General features: G+C 36.0%; 1 protein-coding gene across 5 annotated transcripts in view; it reads right to left on the bottom strand.

Moving 5' to 3' along the window:
• Nucleotides 1-2,657: 2,657 nt before the first annotated feature.
• Nucleotides 2,658-22,641, bottom strand: part of nktr (natural killer cell triggering receptor) — a 42,117-nt gene continuing 22,133 nt past the window's right edge. For 3 of the 5 annotated variants that reach the window (XM_015354179.2, XM_069191209.1, XM_069191210.1), the window contains 10 exons: nt 22,197-22,336; nt 13,132-13,360; nt 12,036-12,188; nt 11,243-11,330; nt 10,388-10,536; nt 6,743-9,676; nt 6,006-6,101; nt 5,039-5,101; nt 4,452-4,553; nt 2,658-3,635 (listed from right to left, as the gene is read on the bottom strand). In XM_015354179.2, coding sequence (XP_015209665.2) covers nt 3,557-3,635; nt 4,452-4,553; nt 5,039-5,101; nt 6,006-6,101; nt 6,743-9,676; nt 10,388-10,536; nt 11,243-11,330; nt 12,036-12,188; nt 13,132-13,360; nt 22,197-22,336 — 4,033 coding nt within the window. In that variant the 3' untranslated portion in view covers nt 2,658-3,556. The remainder of the gene's footprint in view (nt 3,636-4,451; nt 4,554-5,038; nt 5,102-6,005; nt 6,102-6,742; nt 9,677-10,387; nt 10,537-11,242; nt 11,331-12,035; nt 12,189-13,131; nt 13,361-22,196; nt 22,337-22,641) is intronic. The other 2 variants (XM_069191207.1, XM_069191208.1) reach the window with 2 other exon arrangements.

Here is a 22,641-nt window from a genome sequence, read left to right as displayed (position 1 = left end):
TCTTAATTCCAAAAACATGCTAATACTGTAGCTTAACTGGCTTTTGAGAACACCGGCCAGGGTGTGTGTGCAGATAGATCTGTCTCTGTCCTGCGATCGCCTGGTATCCCCTCAAGGGCGTTACCTGCCTTGCACCTGTTGCTTGCTAGAGTGGGCCACAGCTCGCCCCGACCCTGATTTGGAAGAAATGGTTAGAAAAAGGATGGCTGAATTAGTTTAGAATAGATTCTTAAATGACCTTCAGGACTAGGGATCTAGGCTGATCATTCCATTTAATCATTAATATGACACTCGTAAAAAAAAAAAGATAATATACAGTAGTTTAATCCTTTTACCATCACACTTAGGATTTTCTGTGAAGTCTGTTCTGGTAGTTCCTGTTATATAACTGAAACTGAAAGTATAGCAAGTTAAGATATTCAGTCGTCAATATATAATGTAGAAATACAACCCAAGTACGTCAGCAGCTCACACATTGAGGTCTTTGCAGGGTTAAATCAGAGGACAAACACTTAAAATGTTGACATGCCAAAAAAATTTGATTATTTTTTAATTTCTTCTCTGGAACTGTTGCGTGTTGTAATAGTCTATATTTAGTCAGAAGACTGTAAGTGTGAGGACTATGCCAAGACAGACAGGAACAACCCAGCAGCAGCAGCTGATATGTTGGGCCATTAACTGCAGGTTTCTTTAAATGGTTAGACTGAAATAGAAGGGCCAGACATGCTTGCAGAAGCAAATGGTTCTCGGGAAGAATATAAAATATCCTTAAATAAGACTTAAGAAAGAAGGGATAAGAGTTAATAAAAAGACTACCCTAAAGTCTGTTCAATTCTGCCTAATCAGCAGTCAACATGTCTAACATGTACCAGTAACATCTTTTTTAAGAGATCTTTGAGAAGTTGGGATGATGAGCAGAGCTGCAGCTCAAAAACCAGGAAAAAACATGAGAAAGAACTAAGACTGGGCATCAAAGGTAAAATATTGCAAACACAGCAGGGGTGTCTTATGAGCAGATGAAAACATTTGAATTTCAGGCTGCTAGAGGTAGCTGTATGTGACAATTGGCAAGAGGCTGTCAAAATGTCAGTTGTAGAAGTAAAACATGTAACTATTTTTGTGCACAGACAGGAAATATAAACCAACAGATACAGAGTTCACCTCATTCTTCATTGTCATGAAAGTGTGAAAAAAGCTCCCCATGTGGTGGAAGTGGTGTTTTTTTTACCATGAAAATGACACTAAAGCTAAGAGAGGCTTTTACTAAATCGCTTGAAAAAAAAGAACAACACGTTTATGTTGAGAGCATTGTACATGAGAATGCTTTGGGACACAATCTGGACTGTACAGAAAATAATGATGCAACTGTGAAAGTACAATGTACAGAACATGTGTAAAACTAACAAAGGAGAGAAACACTTGCATTTTGAGAGATGTGCATTTCAAAGCAAATTAGGGCATAATGGAACAAGTAGAGTTCAAGTTTAATTCCATGCTGAAATGTGAAAAGAAAACATGTTGGCCATTTCACAGAATAAGAGTAGAAATGAGAGTACTGCTCCCCCCTCCAAACTCTCTACATAAAAGCATGCAAATCCCAACATCTACTCATTTTGTAAAGCAACTTTATTATAGAAAAATACTGCATTTCAGCAAAGGTGCATTTCCTATTGTTTTTTGTGCATTTTGTAATGCAATTACACATTAATTAAAAAATGAATAAAAATAAAGACTAATGAATATCCTCAGTATTTAAAACTTCAATTTTAGACATTAAAATTACATGGACTTATTTTGCTAACAACAAAACATGCCATTCTGAATAAGCTCTTATGATGCTTCAAAGAATGAACTGCATGGTTTTTGATGAGAAACAGATCTACATTAAGCTTGTCTTGTTGATTCCCTGCTCCCTCTTCATTAGATTTATAAGGATGCACATCTCTAAGGACTTGAACTGAATTTGATACAGCTTCAAAGCTGCTACTGTTTGTGCCCTTGACTTTCATTATGTGACCTATTTTCTTATTATTTTCTCCACCTTTGTTAGAAGACATCTGAGAAAGAAAAAAAATATTGACTTTGTTGCATCTTTTTTAAGCAATCACCTGAAGTGTAAAGAGCTGTTTTTCAATGCACTATTTTGCACAGGAGGGAAATCTAAGAGCCTTGGATATCCTAGTTTGGTACTTCAGTAAGTCTGGATGGGTCAGCACAGTGACCAAAGAGTAGGACCCAGGCCTGATTCATCTCACTATATTAGACTGACATTTGTAGAACAAATACTTGATGTGGTCAGAGCAGGTGTTTCTCCATTTCAAAAGCATCAGCCTAATTGGTAAATGAGAAAAAAATCAGTGTGAGCTAAAAATACTGAAGGATACTTACAGTACACCTTGTCAGATGTACATACCTGTAGTGTGCAGCACTAAACATGCACTTAAAATAAAAAGAGGAAAGAAGAAAATAAAGTGGCTGCTTTCATTAAAATCACATTAATAACCAAAGAACTGCACCAGTAAATTATGACATTGTTGACTTCATTTTCAGAGTAAAATTCTAAATAAAAAAAATCATAAATGACTGAAAACTTTATTAGAAAACATCTGCAAGCCACTGAGCAAGTCTTTTAGATAAAGATGGAAAAAGAATGAAAGTTGAATGAATGAGAATTCTTTTAATCTTATTTTACATTCATAGCAGAATAGTTTAAGAATTAATGGCAAGAAATAAAGTGAAGCTGAAGCCAATGTTTAGATTAATACATCACAATTAAGGAACAAAAGGCTATTCCCTTCTGTAAATACCCATTCGTTTAATTTTCCTCACTACTTTATAAAAAAAGCAGATTAAGGCATCTTTACAAGAACCTGAAAACACCTAATATGCAGATATTGAGGCAACACTACTGTAATTATTACTGATTTGTGGATTAAGCTCAACATATTTGATTAAGCAATTAAGAACTTTTTAACATTCTAGAAACATACATTCAATTTTACTGTAAAAAAGGAAAATACAATCCAGAAACATTAAAAATCTTTTTTTATATATGTATAAAAGTTTTTACATATACCCATTTCACTTTCCCATTGTAAATATACCACAAGGTATATACAGTAGCTGGTTATCCAAAAATTCACATTATACCTGACTTGGGGCTCAACTTACAAAGTCACTCATTCAGAGTACAGGTCCATCCAGACATCATGGATTTAGTTCTGGGTTATAAGCCAACATTAAACTTTTCCCTTTAAATGACACACAAATGGCTCAAGCCTGGTTTGAGTGGGCCTGATTATTAGCCAAAAGATCCACACCAGGCCCTTCCCTAGTGACACCTGGGACTTGCCAAGCATCTGTATGTTTGCAGTGAGAGCTGCATCATTCCTCCAGAGCATGGTCACTACACTGTAGACACTGTGCATGTTCTGAGCTTTTTAAGTACCGCTTAGAATGTCAAGTGTCTCTATTAAATGCCAGATCCAGAAAGCAAAGTATTCTTCTTAATAAACTGAATGCCTATGTACAGGAGATAATGTGGTGTTATGCATCATCAGCTGTATCTGCTGCTAGCACTGCGACTCCGATGGCGTGAGTAACTGCGATCACTTCTACTGTAGGAACGGTATGACCTGCAGAAGGGAAAAAAAAAGATTTATAGAATGTAATATTGTGCATGTATATGTATATTTTACCATGAAATATCAAAAATGAGATATGGATGCGTTTATGGGAAAAAAATACCTGTTACTATACTTATTTATGAGACATAGGTTTTAATTCTTACTACTGCTGCTGAATGTAGGAAATGCCATTGTGGTTAAAAATAAGGAATGTGATCATTCACATGTCTCTACGTATTTGAGAAAATGTTATTTTACTGAGAAAATACACTCAAGAAAAGCCATGGCCAAAGATATTTGAAAATTTTACTTAAGACTCTGAATACTTTCTTTGAATATAGCAAATCTTATGCTCGTAAATGTGGCATACCTATATTAGCTTGTGAAATTTATTCGGATTACCAATATCTCTTTCATAGTTATAAAAACGGAAAACCATGAAGATTACGTATGATAGAATTAATAATATGATAAAGTTCTTAAATTAGAGACACCATGAATTTTCTCATATAAATTAACACTGAAAAATACACCGTACAATATGACATCACAAAAATATATGAAAAGGGCAGCTTATTCTTTGTTAAAAAGTGTGAATACGTTTATTCTGGAATAAATTTAAATCCAAAATGTAAAATCCCAGAAAAAATGTAAAAACAATGTTTGAAAACAATCACTTATTTCCTTATACAAAAACACATATACACAAGATTACTTCAGGCATAATAAACAACAGAAATGTGATAATACTGTAAGGAATAAAAGAGATTTTAATTTGCCCAAAACTCTGTTAGGGTAGCTAACAAAATTCACAGGTTTATGTACCTGGATCTGCGGTCATAGCTTCTTGACTTCCTGTAACTGTAACTTCTCCTTCTCCTACTGCTCCAGCTACTTCGGCTATAGTCACTGTCATACGAGTGTGACCTGATTGAATACATATTCAGCGAACAAAACATATTTAAGATGTAAGATACCCTCACCAGAGATGAAAACAATGTGATAAAACTGAATATAGAATTCACTTATGTTGAGTTTCCTGACTGGAAACAATCTGGACATTCCTATGTATGCATGGAATTACTCAAATATAAAATGTATTATATTGTACATACCATACCACTCATTAATTCATGATCTGAGTCACATTGAACATAAATGTGTAACATGATAAACATAAACCAAAATCATAACTTCATCTCATGAGAAATACCAAAAAATGATTTTAGTAGAAAACGTTTTAAGAAATATATTTATATATATATTCACAATTATATGACATCAGATTATGGATAATTCCAAATGTAAAATAAACTGTTTTCTCCCAAAAATGCTTTTTTAGTCCATCTACCATTATATCAAAATAATATTTTTTTTTACAAGTTATATGTCAGTATTTCAGTATTACATACCTGGACCTTCTACGTTGATCATATGACCTGCTTCTGGAATGACTCCTACTTGAAGTCCTGCTGCTGACACAAAAAGAAAAATAAATATAAATTACACACGTTAGATTATACAAGGCTTCAAAATTCACATGGTTTCAATTTTGTTCTTTTGAAAATGCAGTGTATTCCAGAAGCACACAGCACAAGAGGAACTACATTCTAGACAGGATGCTAGTCTATCACAGGGAGTGCTTGCACAGACGTTATACCAATTGCTTGCCAGCAATTATTTGAAAAGGGGGATAGATATTCCAGACTGGAATAAAACTGACATCTGTGAGGCAGCAGTGATAACCTGTACTCTACTGTGCTGCACACAGATTGAACTGGTTTCTAGTATTGTAGAGCTAGCCACTGCATTGATATTGTAACAATTTTATCTGCAACATATAACGACCAGAAGTATACCTGACACTTCTGTCTGGTAAATGATTGAGTCTGCAACTGCTTTTTAAATTATATTGGGCACCTTATCAAGGTTTAATACTAACACAGTAAAAAAAAAAATATTTTACAAATGTAACTAGCAAACAGTAGTGCACATGGTTTAAATATAAAATTTGGCTGGTTAAAAAATGTTTAAGGAGATCTTTCTAACCTCATGTGAGACACTACTGTTGACCTTGAGCAAGGTGCTTCACTTAAATTGTTCCTGTAAATGATCTCCTGTATAAATGATCTGTATTAATCAGAATTTTTCAGTTGACTATTTGGTCAAGTTGAAAAACAATGGAATTGCCAAAAAAAATATTAATTTAAATTACAGCACAATAAGCTGATATAACAATGTGCAAAAATAATGTTAGTGTTTAAAAAGGTACTGAATATTTTTAACAACATTTTATTATTTTCGATATTACAATTAATTATTTTTATTCTATAACATCATTTAAAAATGCCTTCAGACTGTATGAAAAGAAAATTTCACCTGTGACTTCGATAACTCCTGTAGGTGCTGCTCCGTGTCAGGGATCGATCTCTGCTGTACCGTCTCCTACTACGACTTCTGCTGTAGCTTCTGGATCTATAAATAATAGAGATTTGTTAATCAGTCTTCCTAGTGATCCATGTACACATCCTCCACACAGGTCAAAGCTGTCAAGCTGAGGAGCACTAATGAAAGAGAAACAGCTGTCCATGTCTACCAGCTTTGACTTAATATGTGCAAAAGGTGGAATGAGTCTCCTGTAGCATTGTGATTGGACAAAACTGATCAACTACTGCTCTGAAAACCCACCTCGATTTTGAACGTACTTTTCATTTCTGACAAGACATTTTTTGGGGTTCCTTATTAAATCAAAGAAGCAAAAACACAACTTCAAGACAACAGTCATTAAATAATATATAGTTCTACCAATGTTACAAATGTAACCAAGTGCAATAAAGAAATTAAAACGTTAATTTGATACAAATGCAATTTAAAGTATTGGTTTTATGTGTGGTAAGGTAGAATACAATAAATATTTACTGTACTACCAATTTTTACAATTGATCTTGGTGAACACCTTTGTAAAATCTTTAAAGTCCTTCTATGATATTAAACGGTAACATTCTTCAATCATGCATACAGTAATTATAAAAAGAAAATTACTGAATGAAAATATGAAGAAATAACTAATACATTATTTTAATAAAAAAAATGCACTGTACAACAGCATAACCAACCTGTAGGAATAACTGGAACTTCTTGATCTTGTACGTGAACGGCTGTAGGAAAGGGATCTCGTCCTTGATCTTGTTCTTTGACTCGATACAGATCTGGATTTACTGAGAGATCTGGTCCGACTCCGTGACTTACTCTTGTTACCAACAGATGGGGATCTCTCCTCACTTGAGCTCTCTTGGTTCCTCGGTCTTTGATTCAGTCTGGCTGTCTTCCGTACTTCATCAAACAGAGATCCAGGCCGAACCCGACTCTTGCTTTTAATCTCTATCCTGAGACCATGAGGTTTAAATTCCCCTAATTCTGGGTGATCAAGGGTTTTAATTTCACCAAAAGCCATGGTGCTGACTGACTGCTGATTAGATATTCCCATAAGAGGCTTCCATTTAGGATCAATAACTACTCCTGGAACCTCATTTTTGACATTTTCTTCCTCTGGACCATTATTTACCAACAAAGTGGAAGGTGGCATGCTGTGCCTCTGTTGCATTTTAGGTTTTTCTACAGGAGTTGTTTTTAAACTATACTCACTTTCTGTATTAATCTTGCTAGACTCACTATTTTGACATGCAATTTCTGACATCTCTGAAATCCCACAAATAATTGATATCTGATGGTCCCTTTCTGGAGTATTGGGTTCAGGTGTACAGATCTCCATAGTGTCATCTGATGAGTCTGGCTTCTCTGGTGTCTTTGGCAAAAGTCTTTCTGTATCTGTTGCATCACATTTATTTGACATTTCTTCTGTGTTTTCAGCTTTTTTGCAACTTTCAGAGGATTGCTTTGATTTTTGCTTTTTTTTGGTCAGCTCACCAATATCTTTCACACTATGAGAGACTGATTGTGATGAACAAACTTCTTTGGATTGCACCTGACTTTTGTCAGTGTTAAATTTACTTTCCTTATCTTCAGAATTGGAGGAAGAATGCCCTCCATTTGGTTTTACTGCGCTTTCTTTTAATAAGTTCTTTTTCAATTGGACTTGCTGGTTTTGCTCCTCTTCATCATCCTCCTCTTCACCAAATTCCAGGGGAGGCTGCCAGTGGAATGTTTCCTTGCGTTTCTGAGTTTTTCTCTTAGCCTTCTTACTTTTGGATTTGGCCTTAGTTCTGTCTGAGTCTGCCTTTGCTGAACTTCGTTTTTTGTGTTTGTGCTTACGTTTGGCTTTTTTCTTAGTCTTGGGCTTTTCACTTCCTGTACTTATGTTGGACCCTTCCACAACAGAGACAGATGGAGTTTTTGAAACAGATTTTATATTAGTATCTGAATTTTCAGATGAAGCATTACCTGATGTTTTGCTATTGAGTGAGATAAGGCCCTCACTTTCTGATTCAGAGCTTGCTTCACCCTCTTCTTTGCCAGATGAGAGTTTAGAATCAGATACATTGCTCTTCTTTGTCTCACCTTCTGTTTCACTTTCTGTATCCCATTTACTCATAGGAAACACCTTTCTGACGCTATCTTTCTCATCAGTCCTATGTGATTCTATGTGCTGTGCCTCAGATGATTTATCTTTAACACTCGTCTTTTTTCTCGAGCTATCACTGTCGCTGTCCCACTCAGACTTAGATTTTTTTTCTTCCACAACAGAGCCAGTGTTTGGTTCTTCATGCTTTGGATCTGCTGTCTGAACATTATCTACTTCTGACAGGGAAGCAGATTTTGTATTTTGGATCTTGGATTCTCTATCATCCTGTTTCTTTCTGTCAATTTCAGCGTTTTCACTGTCAGTAGTAGACTCTGAAGAGGATAAGCTTTGAGTTTCTTTATTTACATCACGTTTTTTGCTGTTAGTCACGTAGTTGTCACTGTCTTTTAATTCAGGACTGCTTACATGAGAGACATGTTTTTCTTTTCTCTCTGAGGAATTTTTCTTCCTTTCATATTCTTTGTATGAATCATATGAATCTGATCTACTGTATGATGAAGATAGACTTTCAGACTTCAGTGGAGAATGTGATCTGGATCTTGAATGACTCCTCGTTTTAGATCTACTACATGACCTGCTATATGATCTACTTCTTGAAGACCTGCTTCGTGACCTTCTTGAGTATTTATAGCTTCTGTTACTGTAATTTCTTGAATCACTGCTTCTCTCACTGTCTGAAGTTTTGTGCTGACTATGGTGTGATGAGTGATCATTTTCCTTACTACTGCTCACTGTATGACCAGCCTGTACAAGGTTTGTTGGTGCCGTCTTTGCTTTAATTTCTTGAATACGGACATAGGAAGGTTTCCAAGGCTTTTGCCCAGGCTTCCATCGAGAAGGCGGTGGACTATCACTTAAAGGTAAAACAGGAACACTCTCAGACACTTCTGGCTTCACAACTTTCTCATTTTTAAGGGTTGTTAGTTTTGGATGATCCACCTTTGCTTTGCTGCTCTTATTTAGCTTTGCTTTACGTGGGGATCTTGAAGCTGTCCTTCTACGTGATCTTGACTGGGATCTGGATCTGGACACACTTCTTGACCTCGAAGAGGACCTCGATCTTGTTCTTGATTTGCTTCTAGAGTAGGATTTTGATCTGGTTTTTGACCTTGTGTAGGAGTGTGAGTCTCTGGAAGAAGGAGAGGAATGACGCACCTTGTCTGAATCCGACCACTCTTCTCTTGATAAGCGCCTGGATGATGTAGAGAAAGAACGAGACCTTCTTTCACGATGGCTGGAAAACTTGGATATCCTGCTTGAATAGAGGGATGACCCATTTTCCGACAGGGGAGAATCTTTAGGTTTGCTTTTGAGAATCTTGCGTCTCTTTGAATGTTTTTGCTTTTTTGACTTCTTTTTGTGTTTAGCTTTCTTTTTTTCTTTCCTGCGTCTCTTGGGTTGGCTGGATCTCTCAGTGCTGTGATCAGAGAAGCATTCATGAGACCAGGACCTTGACCAAGGAGAAGCACTTCTGTTATCCCATCTGCTTGAATAATGGTCATTCAATCTGTTAAGTCAAAATTAATACCCTCAGTGGAAAGACTGAATTTTAAGACAAACCATTATCTAAATTAACTGATTCCATTAAAGTATACTAAAAAACTACCATGATTAACTCGTTTTCACTTATATACATTTAAATATTGAAGAAAATGAATCACTTAATAAGCTTTTAAATTTTAAATTAATATAATACAATGGTATCCCTAAAAAAACTAAACAGGAAATTGAGAACGTTTAGTAAAAAATATCAGGTATAATCTTAGCACATATAGTTTAAAACATGCTTATTCAACCAGGTGCAAACAATTAAGCAGTTTTGTAATAACCTAGTGGCATAATGTCTAGACTGTACTGTATAATTACACATTTCGCACCACACCTTTAATTGGATGTATACAAAACTGCACAATTTGTAAAGAATGCACATGCAATTTAGCAATTCCATAATAGCATATAACAGCATTACTAACATAATGTTTAATTTGAAAAAGATGGGTTTAGAGACCGAAATTAAACAAGACCCTACCATTTCAAAGAGTTATTTTTAAGAGAGAATTTATAGAGAATCAGTTGCAAATACAAACAACAGTTAATGAGAGAGGTATTTAAACTATTAAGTTGTACCAAATGAGTTAAAAATACTCCTCCTAATGGGTAAAAGGTATGTTTAAAATAAAAATGTAATGATGTTACTCAATATGCTCAAATGTCATACTTGTCTCCTTTACTCCACTTCTCTCCAGTAGGAGGCTTGTATGTCTTTGTTCGCTGCATTTCTTCTTTCCAGTGAGGCGGAGTTTCACTGCTTCCTCCATCATCTTCAGATTTGGAACGAGATCTTGATCGAGGAGGAGTGTGATATCTCTGTAAATTGACACGGCTGTGTTATCTGTACTATCCATGACAAATTGAGGTGTTCCACATTACGCTTGCATTATGCTTCCCTGACTTGAGCACCTTATCTGTCCAGATGCAACATAAAAGGTTTTTGCTTTGTGAAAAAAGTCTAACAATCAAAATGAAAGCTGACATATCAATAAAAATGTGGAGAAAGGGAGAAAAGGACAATTGCAAAATATGTATGTTCTTTTGGGAATATTAAAAGAAATTAAATCTCAAGTTCTTCAAGGTCACACCAAATATGTACAATAGCTATAAGATTCTTTTGAAACATACATAGCCACTGAGGTTGATAGAGGGTCTCTGAGGTTTAGTATTATGGACAAGAACTTGCAAATACCTTTACATAACTCCTAACAACCAGATGAGTAAATTCAAGGCTATAAAGGTAATTCAAGGTTATACTTTTGTAGGAGCTTGCAATCCCATCTAAAGAGAACCATGGTTTTCATTTAGGAACTAAAATAATATGTTTTGACAATGTACTGATTTCAAGATAGTGAGGAAAACAAAGACACTTTAAAGAACTTTAAACCTTATATGCATTTACATGAACTCTTTCAAAGAACTAGCAAAAAAACCTGAAAGTATCTTTTAAGCACAAAGCTAAGAACATATGCTGGACAGTAACATCAATAAAAAATTAAGTTTTAATAGAGAAGGTGCATACCATTGTACCCCGGCCTTTAATTTTACGTCCAGATTTTGTGACTGCTGGCTTGAGATCATTTGGAATTGAAGAATTCTCAAGCTGTGCACTGTAGACAGAGAAAAGAAAATGAGAAAAATATTTATTATTTATTATTATTTGAAACAGAAAGTGGTCAGCAGCAGGAGGGCCATGCAAAACCTTATCCTGCTCTCCTTTTCTGAGCTTCAAAAACACATTACGTACTTGACTATGACTGGTCATTTTTCTGACTGGGCTTCCATTAGGATCATCCACAGCAGCAACAGAAAGAGCCGCTAAAGTGAATTTGTCTCTCACATTTAAATGTGCTGATTAAAAATATGCGGTGCTGCACATTTTGACAAATTCCTAAAACAAGAAATTGTATATAACATCACTTTATTAGCCCTATACAATTTCTTGCATTAGGAATTCGCCTTTTCAAATACCCCAGCTTGCTCTCCATGACATATAGACATGGAGAGAAGCTCGGGGTCAGAGCACAGGGTCAGCCATTGTACAGCGCCCCTGGATCAGCTGGGGTTAAGGGCCTTGCTCAGGGGTCCAACGGAGTAGGATTCCTCTGCCAGCTGCGGGATTTGAACCGGCAACCTTCCAGCCACAGGCTCAGATCCTTAGCCACAGAGCCACCACTCCATCGATGGCCAATAAAGGCCTCGGGTCCCCAGGCAGTTGCCCACTTTGCTTATGGCAGTGGCCGGCCCAGAACAGCAGCAAACATTAAATACAAATGCCTTTAATTGTGCAGGAGATATCAAGCAATTCTACTTACGTCTCAGGTTTGGACACCTGAACTGGCATATCCCTCCGCAGTAAGAATCGGTTTTCTGGCACAGGTGGGATTTCCTCTGGCCGTACCACAGGTTTCTCTCTCTTCATATTGAGATCCTTCTCTTTTTCCTCATCTACAGCTTCATGTTCATAACTGCAACAAAGAATTGATTCAGATGATTGATTAATACATTTTATGTGCAACTGAAAATGATAGAAATTAATTCAATGACTTCTGTTTTATTTCAAAACAACAGTGTACTTATTTGCCAAAATAATCATGTTTGCAATTGAACTATAACTTCACAGCCAACTCAAATACTTTGCACAATTCACAGATTATAATCTCAGCCTCTCAGTGACTGAATGTCTGTGCAGATCTTCAAAATGAGGCCAGAGGTAACACATCATTATGAATGGAGCCAAAGGCTAAGTGTTCTACACTCTCTGAAAGGTCCATTGTGGACTGGAACTTACATGTGTGAAACTGGAAAGGTTAGCGCTAAATTTGACACAGCTTGGATGTGAAATACTTAAAGAACTTCCAAAAAATAGGAGTACTTTTTCATTTTTATTTATCATTAAATTCGTGAATTCAAATGTATCACTACTTTACTGGCAAATAAAGCAATTTAGAAGCTTGCATAAATATTCAGAGGATGTGAACGTCAAGTAACATCAAAATTGTTAGCATTATGTTCCATGTTAACAAAACTTTTACAATTTAATGTAAACCAATATCATACAAATGTTCAATTTCAATGGATGGTGTAACATGTCAAGAAACTCTCATTTAAAAAAAAGCCTCATAAATATACTGAGTAAAACACATTATGTCCCACAAATAATGTTTTATGTATTATGTAAATGCATTAAGTAACTTCAAGTCTTTTTTGTTGAGTGATGTAAAATATTCTGAGCATGAAAACAGCCTCAGTTAAAAGCAATATATATGTATAAAATGCCAGCAAATAATCCATCAATTTGTTGTTTATTGGTACGACAATTGGGAAAAATTGATACATATCAAATTTCAACATATGTATTTGATTGCATGATGAATTTAATTAGGCATGATTATGATTCACAACACTCACTTTCTCTGGCTTGAAGGATGTCTCTTGGTATGGTTCTCCTTCCTTTTTCCCTCCTTTCTTCTCCTCTTTGAATGCTTGTTCTTTGTTTGCCTCTTCCGTTTACGAGATTTGTACTTCTCCTCTGAGTCGCTATCAGACTCGGAAGACGAAGAAGAGGATGATGAAGAATCTGAAGAACTGATGGAGCTGTCTGATGAATGGGACAAAACCTTTTTCTTGTTTCCCAGCACTACAAGACAAAGATGTTTAATGAGAAGAAAATGCATACATTTTATTCAGTCACACTAAAGAAAAACATCTGTAGACACTGGGCTAAGATATCAAATCATGCTTATTCCACAAATTAAATCCCTTTATGTTTAACAATATCATGCCCTTAAATTAGTCTAGAGTTTTGGTCTGGCAACAAGATCCTTTATGTACTACATATATATCATACCAATAATTGAATACTCATCACAATAACCAAAAATATGTGAAATAAGCATTGAATGCCTTTCGTAATTAGAACAATTCCGTCACCATTATATTCTGTTTTGCGTTCACAGAGAAAAGTTTTTTCCAGTGAAGTGGCTTATAAAGGATATCCAATATTCAATACAGAGGCAAGTAAATATGATTACCATCGGTGCTGTGACCATTAGAATCACAGGGGAAAAAAATAAAATTAAGATTGTTATGCTAAGGAGCATCAAGGTGATGCTTTGGTTAGCACTGCTGCCTCACAATGGGTTCAGTTCCTGGGAAGCTTTCTGGGAGTTTGTTTGCTCTCCGTTTGTTGGTGTGGTTTTTCTCCGGGTGCCTTAAGACAGTGGTTCTCAAACTTTTTGGACCAAGTACCACCCCTAATCCAACCAAAGCATCTAAGTACCACCTACAAGTCATCTTCTCATAGGAACCCCAGAAAGTCTCAATGACCAACAAGAGTGTGCATGCACACACTCACACATACATATAATAAATATTATAATAATAAACTTTGTTTGATATATTAAAATGTGGCTTCTCAAAGTGTTTTACAGAAAAAAAACAACAACAAATAAAAATAAAAAAGCACCATTTCAGTAAGATGGGTGAGCCTGTTTAGTCGAGCAAAGCAGATGTGAATTAATTTTTCGAGCCTTGATACAATTCACAACAGTCTTAACAGATTTTAAAGCGTCAGGCATTTTCTTGATGGCAAAGGTCTCGCGGTGGATGTTGCAATGAAACCATTAATTTCTGGAGCAACCTCTCTAATTCGTGCAACTACACCGCTGTGTCGGCTTGTCATTGCTCTGTACAAACTCCCGACACATTTTATCCAGTCAATGCCATTCTCTTCGATAAATTCATTCTGAAGCTGAAATACGTGCTCTCCTGTAGTTCCTGTTGGTAGTGGCTTACAGAACAGAAAGTCCTCACGGGACGTACCCTCAAACTCGTATCTAACGTAAACGAGCAAATTGGCCAAATCGACTACAGACTCATCTAATTGCAGTGAAAAACATCTGCGCATCTTAAAGCGGTCTGTCAGCGTACTTTTGATATAATCCTTAATTTCAATAATTCTATGAATGACTGTCTTTCAGGGGGTGCAGCAGGTTGAGCTGTTCAGCAGCTTTTTCTCCTGCTTTAGCAATCCGCAAGCTTGCATTTTTCCACATTTCCGTTTTTATTTCAGTGTTTATTTTAAGTATTTATTTCATGTGCATGGGAGAGAAACACAGAGACGTTCAGTGTATTTTTCCCCAAATTAACTTATAACAGTTCTTAAATATTTTTCTGTTATTTTTCACGCTTTCCTGTGCTCATAAGATTACCAGCGTTCGTAGCATGCATTTCTATGCATTCCTGTGTTTACAACGTTGGCATTGTTCCAAAATCACATACATTCTCCTTTCTCCCTATTTGCTGGAGATACAGTAGCTTTTCTTCAATACAATTGGTCACTTGCATCCGTAGCACGCATTCCTATAGAGTGGTATAGAATTACAGAGTATCTCTTGTGTCCACTGAAGTATTAGCGCGCACTGTATCGTAGTACGTAGGCTGCGTATTCGACACGTATAAAAATACAAAATATAAAAACCCGTCCCGATTTTTACAGCGTCCAGGGTCATCTGGCGTACCACCTGGCGGCACGCCACGTACCACTGCAGGTACGCGTACCACAGTTTGAGAACCACTGCCTTAAGACATACTGGTAGATTTATTGGCTTCTGGGAAAAGGTGTGTGTGTGTGTTTGTGTCAGTGTGTGCCCTGTGATGGACCGGTGTCCTGTCCAGGGTGTATCCTGCCTTGTTCCCATTACTTGCTGGGATAGGTTCCTGCTCCCCGTGACCCTGTTTCACGAACTTCAGGACTAAAGGATAAGTTAAATACAATAGCTTTCCAATGCATTTTCCCCATGTGCATTTCAATTATAACAAAAACAAATGGTAATGTTAAACATGGCTTCAAAACTATACCAACATTTTTGTACATAAACAATACAAGTGTGGGGAATGCTCCCCCCCAAAAAAGCTATTTATGGGCAGGGAAGCATATAATGGGGTCTTCCTGTATATAAAAAGGGCACTGCAGAAGGGTATGGCACTCTGCAATACAAGAGTGACCACAAGAAACCAAATTTTTCCATGACAGCTTACCATCTGCTAAACGTGTCACAACAGTATCTAATGACATGTCATCAATTGCCACATATGAGAGCGGAGAACTGTGGATCGCACTTCTAGCAGTTAAAAAGTGCTCTCTCTAATATAATAGTATGTGCAGTTTATAGCAGTTAATGAATCCAATAAATCTCAAAGCAGCCAACAGCTTACAGTTTAGATGAGCATCACTGAGTAGCAGATCATGTTACAAAATGCCATCCAAATAAATCCATTACAGAGCCAGGATCAATAAGTCAACTTTTACAACAGATATTGCACGCATTTAGTTGGATTACTGAACTGTGTTCTCTGCTGTGCAAGACCAAAAATGATAAAAAAAAACATAAAATTAAAACAGTTGCTATAGGCATGTTGAGCTGATAGTCATTTAAACCCAACATTCATGGTTATTTCACTATTCTACTTCCAAACCAGATCAGGGTGACATTTGGTATTTGGTGATTTTTTTATGTAACGACAGGGAAGCCTGTAAGTTCACACAAAAATGTATGTTTTCTCATTAGTGCAATTTATTTCTAGGTTCATCTGACACTTTATTACACAGCTTCAGGCCGAATTTAAAAGCTTAACCCTTCAACGCTATGATGAACTTAAACACTCTCTTTGTTACTGAATCAGCTTGAGTACTAGTTAAATATTTATAATAAGAAAGGTTAGCAAATATATTTAGTCAGACAGTTAGCGACATTGTCCCAACATGGTGAATCTGATCCCACTGATACAATGCATGTAATCTGCATTGTAGAAAGGAGTTGTAAATGGACTTTACACACCAAGAATAGTGGAGTTATCACTTGCTGATTATAAGTAAAACTGTTTGCAATAGATGATGTGTTTATTGTGTGTGTGTCCGTCTGTCTGGTCTGCTCCCCTTCTATCCAGTACCCATGAGCGGAAGACGTAGCAGGACAGTGGTTCCCAAGGTCCTAATCATTTGTTGATTTTCATTACAACTGTGCTCTCAATCTCCAGTGCTCACCGATGGCCTAACGCAGTGGTTCTCAAACTTTTTGGACCAAGTACCACCCCTAATCGAACCAAAGCATCCAAATACCACCTACAAGTCATCATCTCATAGGAACCCCAGAAATTCTCAATGACCAACATGAGTGTGGGTGCACACACACTCACACATACATATAATAAATATTATAATAATAAACTTTATTTGATATAGCGCCTTTAAAGGTGCCTTCTCAAAGTGTTTTACAGAAAGAAAAACATTAACAACAACTAATAAAAAAGCACCATTTCAGTGAGAGGGGTGAGCCTGTTTAGTTGAGCAAAGATTTTTCGAGCCTTGATACAATTCACAACAGAGTCTAACAGATTTTAAATCGTCAGGCATTTTCTTGACGGCAAAGGTCTCGCGGTGGATGTTGTAATGCGTACATTAATTTCTGGAGCAACCTATCTAATTCGTGCAACTACACCGTTATGTCGGCTTATCATTGCTCTAGCACCGTCTGTACAAACTCAGACGCATTTTATCCAGCTGAGGCCATTCTCTACAATAAATTCATTCAGAAGCTGAAATATGTGCTCTCCTGTAGTTCCTGTTGGTAGCGGTTTACAGAACAGAAAGTCTTCATGGGACATGCCCTCAAACTCGTATCTAACGTTAACGAGCAAATTGGCCAAATCTACTACAGGCTCATCTAATTGCAGTGAAAAACATCTGCTCATTTTAACACGCTCTATCAGTGTACTTTTGATATAATCCTTCATTTCAATAATTCTATGAATGACTGTGTCTTTCGGGGGGGGGCAACAGGTCGAGCTGTTAAGCAGCTTTTTCTCTACACATAATACGTGTCAGCTCTTTTGCCAACCGTAAATAAGGTTCTTCAAAAATAGTGTAGCTTACTTGCTTTAGCAATCCGCAAGCTTGTATTTTTTCCGTGTTTCCGTTTTTTTTTCTGTATTTATTTAAAGTTTTTATTTCATGCGCATGGGAGCGAAACAGAGACGCTCGGTGTATTTTTCTCAAATTAGAACAGTTCTTAAATATTTTTCTGTTATCACGCTTTCGTGTGCTCACAAGATTACCTGCGTTCGTAGCACGTATTTTTATGCATTCCTGTGTTTACAACGTTGCAATTGTTCCAAAATCATGCACATTCTCCTTTCTCCCTATTTGCTGGAGATACAGTAGCTTTTCTTCAATACAATTGGTCACTTGCATCCATAGCACGCATTCCTATAGAGTGGTATAGAATTAGAGAGTATCTCGTGTCCACTGAAGTATTAGCGCGCACTGTATCGTAGTACATAGGCTGCGTATTAGACACGTATTAAAATACAAAATATGAAAACCCGTCCCGATTTTTCAGCGCACACGACAGTTTCAGGGTCATTTGGCGTACCACTTGGCGCTACTCCACGTACCACTGGCCTAACGGATCTGCCTGACTTGACTTCAAACTTGTTTCTTCTGTCACTCCAGAGTGTTGTTGGAAACTGAATCCTAATCTTCTCACTTTTCAGGCAAGACACCCAAAACTCAGGAATGGGTACAGGGTGGTTACCAATTATGAATCCCTTTTAAGAGCTGTAAGCACATTTATAAACATGCCCAAATAGAAAAAAATGAAATTAAATAGCTAGTGATTATGATTTTGGCTGAAGTAAAAACAAGAAGTGTTCCTCCAGGACCAGGGTTGGGAACCACTAAAGGCTGCCTTGCTTGCATGTGGAGGTTAATGGACAGCAGTGTGCAATATGTGGAATCTTGAGTTGTTCATTTTGCTGGCTGATTGCCTAAGGCTCCATTGAATTCCACTCACTGGTCTGTTTTGTTGTTTTTGGTATTTTAACCCTCTTTAGCACTTACAATGATAATAATATTTCTGTAGCCTTTGCAAAAATATATAGCTATAAACAGTTTAATACATAAAGGCAGAAAAAAAAACAAGTAACACATTTCTCGATATGTGATAAAACATCTGCAAGACTTGCCATTCTATCCATCGCAAATTCTCAAAAAAATATAACAATGGGAACAAAAAAACAAAAAACAAATCTGAATTGACAGCAAAAAGGTAGGAAAGTATCTGGTAAGGAAACAATGAAATTACAGTGCTCTTCCCTTCTGTATCTTCCATCAAGCTTTTCCACAGCTCACAGAAACACTGTGTTTAGGTTCAACAATTGTATTATGTTTTATATTACATTGGGCAAACAACTGCTTTCACATTTTTTCTTTTTTCTGACATGATAAATGTTTCCTGCTCTTGTTAACATATTTTAAGAGCTTAAAAAGTATTATGAAACATAATGGATAAATAATAGTCACATAAAAGGCTAATTGAAGTACATAGAACCAGAAGTGATCATTTTAATAACACTCATGATCCAACACTTCTAACCATGACCAATAATTTTTGAAGTGGACAATTACACTCCATAAGCTAAACACACCAACGGGTTTAATAAATGCTTGAAAAAAGATTTTCTGAACACACATCTCGCAAAACACAAAGTTCACTGTTAGGGAAACCTCTTGCAAACGTATTTTCAAGAGGACTAATAAAACAATTGCTCAGTTCATTTGCCATATTAAGTGAAAAATTATAATGCAGAACACTTTACATAACTATCTCCATTATGTGTTACAAAGGTGAATTCTGCAGTGCCAGGTATAGGGATTTGAAAGCTACAATATTTGTCAAACACTTTTTCCTAAATGGGGAACAATTATGCATTTTTAATGTAACTTTCTGTTTACTAGGAGGTCCATCCCAGATAACACCAAATAGTTTGATGTGTTGTATGCAAAATTCTCTACAGATAATTAAAACTGCAAATTTATTGCTACATACTCTAAACACAAAACTGTCACCAAATCTTTTATCTTCCTAGATTCCCCTAACATAGCAACATTCATTTTGTGAAGGTTAGTCTTATAGCACTTTTGTACCAAATCACTAAACAGTGGCTAATCAAGGAACGAATGATCAATATTATGTTCTCATGAAATGAGAAAAATCAGTGCATTTCAAAATTAAACCAGCAGCTTATTAATATCAAAGATGAGTGCTATGAAGACATTCCAGAGGTGTTAAAGGGCCACAAATTTAAAAAGTAATCATAAGAACATTTACAAATAAGAGAAAGCTATCTGTCCAATCTACCATATTTGTTTGCTAGTAACTTCTGTTCACCCAGCAGCTTCTTGAATAAGATAGACTATCAGTTTCAACAACATAACCAAGTAGGTTCCCTCAAAACCTTGTGTAAAAAGTGCCTATGGCTCTGAGTTTTAAATGCACTTTCAAATAGTTTCATGTCCCGTGCCAGGCTCTCCGTTTAAAACAAAAAATAATTATTTCTCATTGTTTCTTTGAATATGGAAATATACCCGTTTGCTCTTCACTGAAGGTATTCCAGAGCAATAACTTTTTCACAGCGTGGCAAAAACAACTGCACATAAAATTTTTAATGAGGGCCTACGAGTACATTGTACAACTCTAAAATAACATCTCTTCGTTAAATTCTATACTTTAATATTTCATGACAGAAATTTCAGCTTCTGTTTTGCTTCCTTACATCATCTAGATGATGTAAACAATACAGTCACATAAACATTTCTTTTTTTCCCCAAAGGTTGCTTTGTCTTAGAATGGATCTTTTTATTCAGTTTGTTTTTTCTAGCCCCACATAACAATCTGCACTTGTCTACAATCTGAGTGGTGTTTGCCCAGTCCTGAACACCTAAATTTGTTTGAATTTCCTTTGCAGCTTCTAAATCGTTTGCAAACATGATAAGTTGACAAGTGACTAGGTTACTAACTATACTGGAATCTATGTGCCACTAATTATAAACCTCCAATGAAGCTATGTTTTATATACAACAACCAGTTCTATAACCTATTTTCATACAGATGGTCTTGTATAATAAAGACCTGCTGGTCTGTAACAGCTAGTGGGTATTACATGTCTTGATTGGCAGTTTTACAAGTTTTGCTAAATGGCATATGAACAGAATTTCCTATGTGTTCACATCTATACTGCCAGTGCCTGAAGGATCTTGTTTGGTAAAGCATGGCCTTTTCATTTCTCTTTCAGTGAGCTTGATGATTTTTTAATCATTGCAATGAGTGAAAGACTTTATTGCACTCAATGGAATAGTTTAAGTCACTTTAAAAAGTGTGACTTTAGAGGATAGACTGACTTTAATACATAATTACCATCTCTCATCTTTCATAGATGAATTCAAAAAACATTGGTAAACATGACAACTCGTATCCTTGCTGTCCAAAAAAGATAGTGCTTTATTGAACATCATGAATATCCACAAATCCAATAGTCACACACTAAAGTTTCAAATTTGACTAATATAATACTCCAGTCTCCACTTTCAGGCTTATTGCTCTTTTCCTCGATAAACTCTAGAAACTCCAGTGGTCCCTTTTGCTGCTAATGTTAAGCATCTTGATTTTACAACTAGCTCTCGCTGACAACAGAGGACAACACTAGTCTCTTCTCCATCTTCAGCTTTCCCAAGACATTTGTAAAGCCTCTGTAAAATGTCTCTAATTTGTATGGCATCCACTCAAACATTTAATGCCTTTTCCATTTTTACCATGGCTTAATTATGAACAAAGTAACACTTTATAACATTCTTCAGGCCACTCTAAGCAACACTTTCTTTTATTTTTTACTGGGCAAATGATGGATTAATTCACGCCAAGGTCCCTATTAACAGCAGATGCACTTGACTCACTTGCAACTTTATTTAGAATTTCAGTTTTCTGCACTAAAGTCATCACTTTTTTTGCAACTTCACCAATTTTAGCATCACCATTTAAGTGTAATTCTGAACTGTATTTATATTCTTCTGGTTCGTTTGGTTTGCAGATAGTAGAATTTTCAACATCTCCTTCTCCACAGATCCTTCTGGCCTTTTTTACAGTCAACAACAAAATTGTTAAATTGAAATGAAATACAATACAGAAGTATGTGAAAACTGGTTACATTTTTAAAGAAATAGGTTTCACAAGCAATGGAACAAGTAAATTGAAATCACATTTGAAGTAGGTAATAAACTCTTTTTACTGGCATCAAGGCTGATGCCATACAGTACTTACAATTTAAGTTAGTTATATTAAAATCTATTTATAGGAAAACAACTTATTAATAACTAATTTAACTGCTGATAAAAATAGGATGTTGGCTTTCTAAGACACGGCTTATAAAGAAGGATTTAACAAGTAAGAAAATGCGAAAGTAAATAAAATTCAATACAATAAAATTATAACAAGAATTATTCGCATATATGAAGTGCTTTTTACCTTGACAACATGTTTTGTTATAATGTTAAATTGTGCAAATGTGGGAAGATGAAGTAAGATTACAAGAAAACCTAAAGAATTAGAAAAACAATGAAAGAAAGAAAAAACCCTTACCATTAGACTTTGTTATTAACTCCCCACAATCAATCACTCGAACATCTGCATAAGGCCTGCTAGCAGCATCAGTTTTCAGGTTTTCGATTTGCCTTATCACCTCAAAGCCGGAGATAACCAATCCAAAGACGACATGCACTCTGCAGAGACAAAAGGAGGTTTGACATGAGCACAGGGATTTGAGATAAAGGTGGCACTTTTCATCTTGCTGCAAAAAAGCACATTAGAAATACCTATATACTGCATCATTATCTGTTTAAAATGATAAGTTCTATAAACTTCATTTACTTATATAAATAGAATTCTATCAGTGTTACAACAATATATTCTGAATAATTGTAGGACTTAAACCAGTGGTTTGAAAACAGGAAGCTAAAGGGAACATTATAATTGAGGACAAAAGTAAGGAAATATTCAGATATACCATTTTCTTGTACAATACGAA

Source organism: Lepisosteus oculatus, chromosome 6, assembly GCF_040954835.1.
Source record: "Lepisosteus oculatus isolate fLepOcu1 chromosome 6, fLepOcu1.hap2, whole genome shotgun sequence".
Classification (NCBI taxonomy): Eukaryota; Metazoa; Chordata; class Actinopteri; order Semionotiformes; family Lepisosteidae; genus Lepisosteus; species Lepisosteus oculatus.
This window is presented reverse-complemented; position numbering and strand designations above follow the sequence as displayed.